Source organism: Octopus sinensis, linkage group LG11 (genome assembly GCF_006345805.1).
Source record: "Octopus sinensis linkage group LG11, ASM634580v1, whole genome shotgun sequence".
NCBI lineage: Eukaryota > Metazoa > Mollusca > Cephalopoda > Octopoda > Octopodidae > Octopus > Octopus sinensis.
Genome location: NC_043007.1, coordinates 54,952,872 through 54,962,201, shown reverse-complemented (window position 1 = coordinate 54,962,201; position 9,330 = coordinate 54,952,872). Strand labels below are relative to the sequence as shown.

Below are 9,330 nucleotides of genomic sequence, written 5' to 3'. Positions count from 1 at the left end.
TATATATTATATATATATATATATATATATATATATATATTATATATATATATATATATATATATATATATATTTGTAAAATCTCAATAAGAGGTGAGAGTAGTAACTATACTAACAGTAAAGCTAATCACCACATCAGTATAGCTATTCAATGTTACTATTACATGACCCCCAGGTAGATCTTCTGCCAGCTGATTATAGGTGCAGCATTGCACCCTGTACATATATATATTGCGAGCAAAAGAGCAAAGCCCTACCACCCTCCAGCAGATAACAGGATTGTAAGACCAATTCAGTTTTGAGCTACTTTTCTCACCCTCAGTCACAAACACCTGGTCACCAGAGAGATGGCCAGAATCTGCTCTAGCAAGCAATATATAGTAAACAAAGTAACTATCGGTCACTAATTTGCAACAAGCAAAGTAGCTATTTGTAAAATCTCAATAAGAGATGAGAGTAATAACTAAACTAACAAGTAAAGTTAATCACCACATCAATATGGCTGTTCAACTTTACTACTAGTTAAACCCCAAACTCTGGGGTTCACTTCTTTCAGTTTACGACAACAAGATTTACTCACAAGGCTTTGGTTGACTTGGGACCATAGTAGAAAACATTTGCCCTAGGCATTGTGCAGTGGGACAGAACCCAGAACCATGTAGCTGGGAAATAAGCATCCTGTCACACAGCCACATCTGTCTTCCAAGAGGCAGATTATTTTCTTTGAGGTTTTTTTTTTTTTTGATAAGTTAAACAAAATGAATATTGATGCAACTTTCAAATCAAATGTAACAACTAAATAATATAACTGTCTCTAGACATTAGTCTAGAGACAGAACCACTGTTCTTTTGTACATGCAGGACCCAGAATGTACAGGCATAAAAATTGTCCTTGGAATAAAATTCTAACATTGCTACAAATGTGTGGTCATGCTAAAAGATCATAATAAAAGCTAATCTTCCAAATTAGCAAATAAAATTTCCATTAATGCAGGCTGTGTAAAGATGTAGGCATGGCTGTGTAGTAAGAAGTGTACTTCCCAAATACATGGTTCCGGGTTCAGTCTCTCTTTGTGGCACTTTGGGTAAGTTTCTACTACCATGGCTTTGGGCCAACCAAAGCCTTGTAAGATGATTTGGTGGACAGAAACTGAAAGAAGCCCATCTTGTGTGTCTGTGTCCCACCACCACCACCAACAACTACTGCTTGGTAATCAGTATTGGTTTGTTTACATCCCTGTCACTTAGTAGTTCACCAGAAAGAGACCAATAGAATAAGTACCATGCTTAAAATTAAATAAGTACTAATGTTGTTTTTGTTCACCTAAACACTTTAAGGTGATGCCCAGCATGATCGCATTCCAATGACTAAAACAAGGAAAAGGTAAAGAGTTTAAGATTTTCATCAAATCTATTAAACTGAATCAAAATGAAAAGCATAAAAATGATTAATCCCTCACTTGGTTATCATTTGGTAATTTTTCCTTTACTGTTTTCATCTCATCTGTTTTTGTCTCATCTAAAAGAGAAGAAAACAAACAAGAGAAAAAATGGGTTTAATTGAAGGAAACAATATTTATTTAAACAATATATTATTGAAAAAAATTACATAAAATGAAATATGAAATAAAATACTGTCAGGAGCTTTTGTCTCTACAAGTAACAAAGGGTTTCACAAGAAAACAAGAGAGCTTCCACATAGCTGCTTGACCTACTAGAAGTAACAGACAAATCACTCTCAAATGAAAGCCACCATCTTAAACAAAGGACACAGTAGATGATGTACCCCTAGAAACCCCTAAAAAAACAGGATGATCATGGCTTCAAATGATCGTAGATTTATTCAATAAACAAAGCAAGTTGTAGAAGGTAGAGAAAATGCAAACAGTAAGACCAAAGGAGATGTAAATAGAAAAGTAAGAGCCAATCTTAGAATATCAAGCTTCATAGAGATGATAAAAGACTGCAGTTTCCCCAGTATGGAACAGTAGTAATTCAACAGAAACATTTCTGCCACATCAACTTCATTTTTATTTTTACTTTTTAATGACCAAATTATTTAATGATTTGAGTGAAATGAAAAGACTGACAGCCACAATTTAAAAACAGGTTGTAAACTCAGTTTTCCAGGAGCTTATCACTCTACAGTTAGGAAGAAACAATTGAGTAGCTGATGTGCATTTAACTTCCACAACACAGGTCATAAGCTCATATAGACTGCAGGCGTATTTGTTAGTAACAAAGCAATATATTTAAATCACTATATTTCTATTCATCTAACAAATTGGAATCAAAGAAGCTGCTAAATCACATAGGAATGTTATCTATGAAGGACTGATGTCTTCTCCAGAACCAGACATATGTCTTGCCCACTTAAATTTATGTAACTAAAATAAAACATTAGGCCTTTTAAAATTCCTCAACATTTTAGTCATTTACATTCTTTTATTCTTTTACTTGTTTCAGTCATTGGCCACAGCCATGCTGGAGCACTGCCATATCTAACTGTATTCTACAAGTACTCCTCAATAATGAAAATATAAAGTTTCTTTCTTAAGGAAAAAGAGTGAATTACTTGTGGTCTCTGATAATTCAGCTGTCTGCCTAATGACAGGGTTTTCAGTGGACATCTTCAACTTCTCAGGAATATGACCCCTCAATTTCTGTTGTGTTTTTGGAGCACTATCTTTCTGTTTTTTCTTCTTCTTGCTTTCTTTAGCTGGACCAGAAGACTGTTAATGTGAGAAACAGGAAACAAATATAATTCTCTGATTGGCTGACAATGACAGAACTGTGTACCAACACTCTCCACTGCCAACACAAATGCAGCTTTAGAAACAGAACTACATCTTAGGATATGCATGTCCAGTTTAAAAGATATAATAACTACAAGTATTGCACAAACCAAGTTTGTACATTCAGAAGTGATAAAATATGATATATTTGAGATACTTGATATGACTGTTGCCCTCAACCAATTTAAGAATCTCTTATCTGGTCATTTGATCTGCTAGTAATACTAGCTAAATGTCTCTGAAATTTCACTGTACCATCTTAAAAAAGGAAGGATACTTTACATAATTGTAGAAACAGTACAGGGTATTTGGACTAAATTTGACAGTTTGCATAAAAGGAAAAAAAAAATAATAATATCCCATCCAAAAATAAGGGTATTTTAAAATTCAAAAAATATCAACTAGATTATGGCTGGGAGGTAACAGTTTATTCAAAGTAGGCACCCTCAACTTCCACCATAGCCTCAAGACAGATCCAGAACCTAGTGCATGCTTTCCGTACTGTATCTTTGAGAAGGTCTTCAAATACCTCTTTGATCTTGGTCACCAGATCTGTCTTCGTGTTGCAGGCTGAGCAGTTGGTGTCTTTCTCAACCAAACCCCACACATAACAATCCATAGGATTACAATTGGGGGAATAAAAGAGGCCAGAAATCAGGGCTGGTGAAGTTGTTGAAATTCTCCAACAATCACTTCTGATTCTTCCCAGAGGTATGGCAAGGAGTCAAATCCAGCTGCCACTTATGTATCCTTCCAGTAGCAACCCTCTCTAGCTAGAGTTTGACCACAGTCCCTAGCAGCTTCCCATAGCTATTTGAATTGATGGTAATTAAATGCTAAAAGTGATGATGCTGCTGACACGCATCATGAGACACAGGACAATAAATAACCATAAATATTGACTTACAGCAAGCAATTCCATACAGAGGAGACGTTCTTCCTCATCCTGGTCTTTGTATTTCTCTTTTATCTTCTTCAACTTGTTCTTTGGGAAAAATAAAATGATTTAGTTGTGAATATAACTTTAGCACACCATCAACAGCAACTACCACAATGTCAAACAATTAGTAATATTAATACTGTCAGTAGAGTCACCAAATGCTGAATCTTTAGATTCAGCCACAACATCAACCATTGTTTATTCCCTTCAGATTATTTCTGAATTAAAGCAAGCCCACATACAAAAAAAAATTTGTTTTGCTGTCTTTTACACCAGAATATTAAAACTTTGTAAAAAAGAGATATCAATTCTCTCAATCAACAAATAATGCTAAGAAAATGAGACAAAACTTTCTCAAGATAAGCAGCTAGTTTACTGAAAGTTACTTTTACCAGAGAAATGCATCTTACAAAATGATGCTGCAAACTGAAAGCAGTGACAAATAAATCCATAGCCTATAAGCTAGCAGTTTGATAATGCATACTTTAAGCATTTAAATTTCAACACTACTGTTTTTACTGTTGTTTTATGAACTGTAAATCTCTGAACATGATATCAATGGACCAGAACTTCGCTTCATTTCTATTGATGAAGAATATTTTCCCTGGGCTGACTATCAGACTATCACAGTTAACATTTCAAAACAACACTGTACCAATTTCTAACAGCTAAGAAAAGTAAGACATATAGAATTTAAGTATGCCAACCAAATACACAACAAAATACTTGTCATAGATTCAAGTCCTGTGAGCTACTGCTGTTCTTGCAGGAGTTGAACACTTCTTCAATGTTACAATTTTCACAGGTGACAACTACATTTTAGTTTTGAACAATATTTTGGCTTTGCTTCATATACTAAGGACCACTTGTATTTTGTTCAGAAGCTGCACTAAAATGAGACATATTTTGTTTAGCAGCTGCACAAGAATAAAGCATAGATGCATGAAGCTTCACATACTTCAGTGGCCAAATAAATAACTGCAAGAATTTCATATTAGCTACACACAAATATATAATTCATAGGTAATAAGTCAAAAACCATCAATTATTGTAGGATTTGAAATCATGATAAAATGATACTATAATCCTTACTTCAGTAGATTTATTGGTAAAACAGAGAAACTGATTCACTCTGAAACAAAAATCATTTTACAAATACTTCATTGTGGATTTGGCTCTGTTCCTCTAAACTTACCAACTCCTGAGAGAGGTAATACTTCTAGCCTAAAAGTATTAAAATGGCCTTTCTTGCAGCCATTATCAACATATCTCACTCCACCAAACAACCTTCTACTTTGTTTTCTGTACCTAGGATGGCCTAAAAAGACTGTTTGAACTACTTTTTGTCTCCAAATCACAGCACACAGCATCACCAAACAACCTAATAACAAAATAAAAACTTACTCTTTTGCCTCTTTTTAAAGGTTCTTGCTTCACAGATGAAACAGTGCTTAATGGTAGCTAAAATTAGAAAGAAATAAAACTAAAAGTAAAGTCATGTTAATTAATATGTCAACAACAATATCAATGTATGTCTACAACAACAATACTAACATTCAAAGTTAACAGAAGTATTTGTTTAATTCTTCCATCTATTTTGCTAATAATGATATGAATTCTTTGGTCAAAAATAACAGAGTGATGCACTGTGTTCCTGGCCAAGACATTTAACTTCCGAATGGCCCAAACCATGATTTCAGGAATTTTAGGTACCGTTTATTTTAAGGAAGGTTTCATGCTTCTCATTCTGTTTTTTTGTCTCTTCTTTTTCCTACTTTTTCTGTCTTTAGTGTTTTAGTGATAGACACTGATAGACCTTCCACTCTTTACAGGTAGAGTCATGTGCTGTGTGAGTGTAGTAAAGAATCTAGCAAGCAATCCACATGAGTAACATACATGTGTGTCCTCACAATTATTGAAGCATGCCTAATCCCTCACTACTGCTTGACAACTGGTGTTGATGTGTTTACATCCCCATAAATTTAGCAGTTCAGCAAAAGAGACCAATAGAATAAGTACCAGGCTTAAATAGAAAATAAATACAGGGGTCGATTAGTTTGACTAAAATTCCTGAAGGCATGGCTACAGTCTAATGACTAAAGCAAGATAAAAGATAAAAAAACATTATCAAGTCTTGTATGGGATACATGTTTACACTGATGTATAGCAATGTAGGAAATACTACCGTTTTGTGGCCATTAGCTTAGTCTTCATCATTACACTATGCCACAAATACACATACATCATCACTATAAATTTGAGAACACAGTTTTCAATCATTAACTATTAATATGTAGTAGTGGTGGAAGTCTACCATGGAATTAGTACCCAATTAGAACTTCATGTCCAACCGTTGACTTTGAGACCAAAGGTACTGAACACAGAAATGAAGCAACTGACAATGAACATGTACACTGGAGTACAAGAGAAGAGACTGTACAATACAAAAGGACTGTTGATACTGTTCATATGTATTATGTTCAGGTATACTTCACTAGTTGTGGGGAAAACATGTATGTTACTGATGTGGCTCTCTTGCTAGAGTTATAACTGCAGTCACACAACACACAACTCTACATGCAAAGAGTGAAAAGCACATACACACACATTTTCTAGTTACATATCTCATATTTAATGTTAATATGAATTGTATGTTTTCATAAATCTGGACATTATCTGTTTCTGGAATGAATGCTTTTGCAGCTACATGGATAATACCAATAGGACCTTAACACTCACAGATATTTAGCCTCACAGAAGGAGTTTTATGGCTAACTGAATTTAAATCACATAACAAGTGGACTTTACAGTTCAAATATTGAACTACTGTTGTACCCATTGTTATAGTTAGAAGCATATTCTTCAGACATATATATTCTCTGAAGAGATCATAATCCCAAATTCTTATTTAAGCTATATACTGTTATTTAAAACTAGTATTTAAAACTGCTAATCATCAAGTTGGAAACATCAACAGTGGTATACACTATCAATCAAGTAGACGAAGCAAGTAATGTGACTTTTATTGAAGTTGAACATGATGACTGTGTGCAGCAAGATTTGAACTAATGACTACAATATCTATAATCTAGCAACCAGCTTCCCTAGTTATATAACAGAATGCACAATTCTCCTGAATGCAGGAATGCTAAGTCAATTCATAGCAACATTCAGAAACGTAGCACCCAACTATTATAGAGACTATAAAATCAAATCAATTTTAACATGTTGACAATAGGTAGGATGTTTCTGTCTTATCAAAATCAAAGTCACATGTAGCTGGGCCAATAAGATGTAATGCTATCTATCTAAGTTGTAGTAAATCTTGTGGATATTGGTATACTTGAGAAGATACATCAAGTAAAATTGAAGTCATCCATAAAGGCATTCTTTATGGCCATGACCCCATTCACTCTCCCAGCTGAGCGGTCTTTGTCTTGCAAGTGCTGGAACCACATAAAATGCACTTATACTGGTGCCATGTAAAATGCTCTCATATCCTGGTGCCACATAAAATGCACTCATGCCAGTGCCATGCAGAATGCACTTGTGCAAGTGCCACATAGAATGCATCTGTGCCAGTGTCACGTAAAAGGCACCCAGCAGACTCTGTAAAGTGATTGGCATTAGAAAGGGCATCCAGCTATAGAAACCATGCCAAAACAGACAATTGGAACCTAGACAGCTCTCAAGCCAGCCAGCTCCTGCCAAACCATGCAACACATGTTAGCATGGAAAACAGATATTAAATGATGATGATGATGATGACATATAGCTGTAAAATTCTCCCTTTCAATCACCTCCTATCAAGTTATAATTAACACCATCAGTAATGCCAAGTAAGGATTGATCTCATGACCAATAGGACCTTAACACTCACAGATATTTAGCCTCACAGAAGGAGTTTTATGGCTAACTGAATTTAAATCACATAACAAGTGGACTTTACAGTTCAAATATTGAACTACTGTTGTACCCATTGTTATAGTTAGAAGCATATTCTTCAGACATATATATTCTCTGAAGAGATCATAATCCCAAATTCTTATTTAAGCTATATACTGTTATTTAAAACTAGTAAGAAGGTTTCCACATACATTTTCACTGTTGGTCTCACAAAGGTCTTCTTTCAGTTGTGTTGAAGATGTGACTTCAGTTTTCTCCTGGTCAATCATTTCAGCTGAGTTGTGACCTTGCCTTTTACTTTTGCGTAAATCTCTGCAAATAAAAGTGAATATAAAAACAATTGGACTAAATATATATTTACCTCACAATCAGAATAATTATATATATATACAAGGACCAACTGAAACAACACTGAAAGCCGCCACTGGACTTCAGCCTAATCATCTGAAACACAAGCCCAATATCATACCAAGTGGCTGTGTTCCATCACCAACAGAACCGAAAACTTCGAAACCATCCAAACAGATAAGGAAGAAATCAAATGTCAGGAGAAAAACACTCAACAAAATCAACCTCATACTCCACTAACACTGCAATGCAGTCAATGCTATCGAGTCTTCTGTACAAGAATTGGTGTACAGAGTCATCAATGCATTCACCATCAAGGAGGTGTTCAGCAAAGAAGAAACTAAATTCTTAGATAAGAGATAAAGTCATTGCCAGCATGGCCGCAGCTCTGAGCTGAAACTAGAAAAAAAATAATATATAGACACACACACACATATATATATATGTGTATATATATATATATATATATATATATATATAATATATATATATATATATATATATATATAATATATATATATATATACATATATATAGACATATGTATGTATATACATATATATATATATACACACATATATATATACATACATATATATATATATATATACATACATATATATACATACATACATATATATATACATATACATATATATATATATACATACATATTCATACATACATATTCATATATATATATATTTATATTTTAAAACATCTCTAAAACTGTCAAAAGCTTGTTTATTTTTATGTCTTTGATTTATTGTTAGTGTTCCTTAATATGTTTTGCTAAAATTGCTGCTTCTTTTCAAATATCATCAGAAAAAGGTAATTAAAATTCATTAAAATGACAGATCTATCAGACATTCAAAGAGGTCAAATTGTTGATGCTCGTATGGCAGGCACAAGCATAATGAAAACAGCCGAAATGTTTGGTGTATCAAGAATTACTGTCTCAAAAGTAATGACAGCCTTTGAGAAAGAGGGAAAAAAACCTCCTCATCGAAACAAAACTCTGGAAGAAGACCAAAACTTACAGATAGGGACCGTCAGACACATGCGAATTGTTAGAAAGGATCACAAAAGTACAGCTCCCAAAATTACTGCAGAGCTTAATGACCACCTCGAGAACCCAGTTTCTACAAAAATGTTTGCCGAGAGCTGCACAAAGCCAGCCAGATTTCACGGGATGGCTGCAATCAGAAAACCACTACTTTCAAGAACCAAATGTTCCAAAGCATTTAGAGTGGAGTAAAAATATAGACCTTACACCTAACGAAATAAGCATACTATCCAAAGGACTTAAATTTAACCCAACCCCACAACGTCCAAATTACT

General features: G+C 34.2%; 1 protein-coding gene across 1 annotated transcript in view; it reads right to left on the bottom strand.

Moving 5' to 3' along the window:
* The window catches only part of LOC115217369 (nuclear export mediator factor NEMF), a 139,622-nt gene that overhangs the window by 35,130 nt on the left and 95,162 nt on the right, over positions 1-9,330 (bottom strand). The window contains exons 25-29 of the mRNA XM_029787042.2: positions 7,833-7,953; positions 5,140-5,196; positions 3,703-3,780; positions 2,576-2,732; positions 1,461-1,519 (exon numbers count right to left, since the gene is read on the bottom strand). Of these exons, the coding sequence (XP_029642902.1) occupies positions 1,461-1,519; positions 2,576-2,732; positions 3,703-3,780; positions 5,140-5,196; positions 7,833-7,953 (472 nt within the window). The remainder of the gene's footprint in view (positions 1-1,460; positions 1,520-2,575; positions 2,733-3,702; positions 3,781-5,139; positions 5,197-7,832; positions 7,954-9,330) is intronic.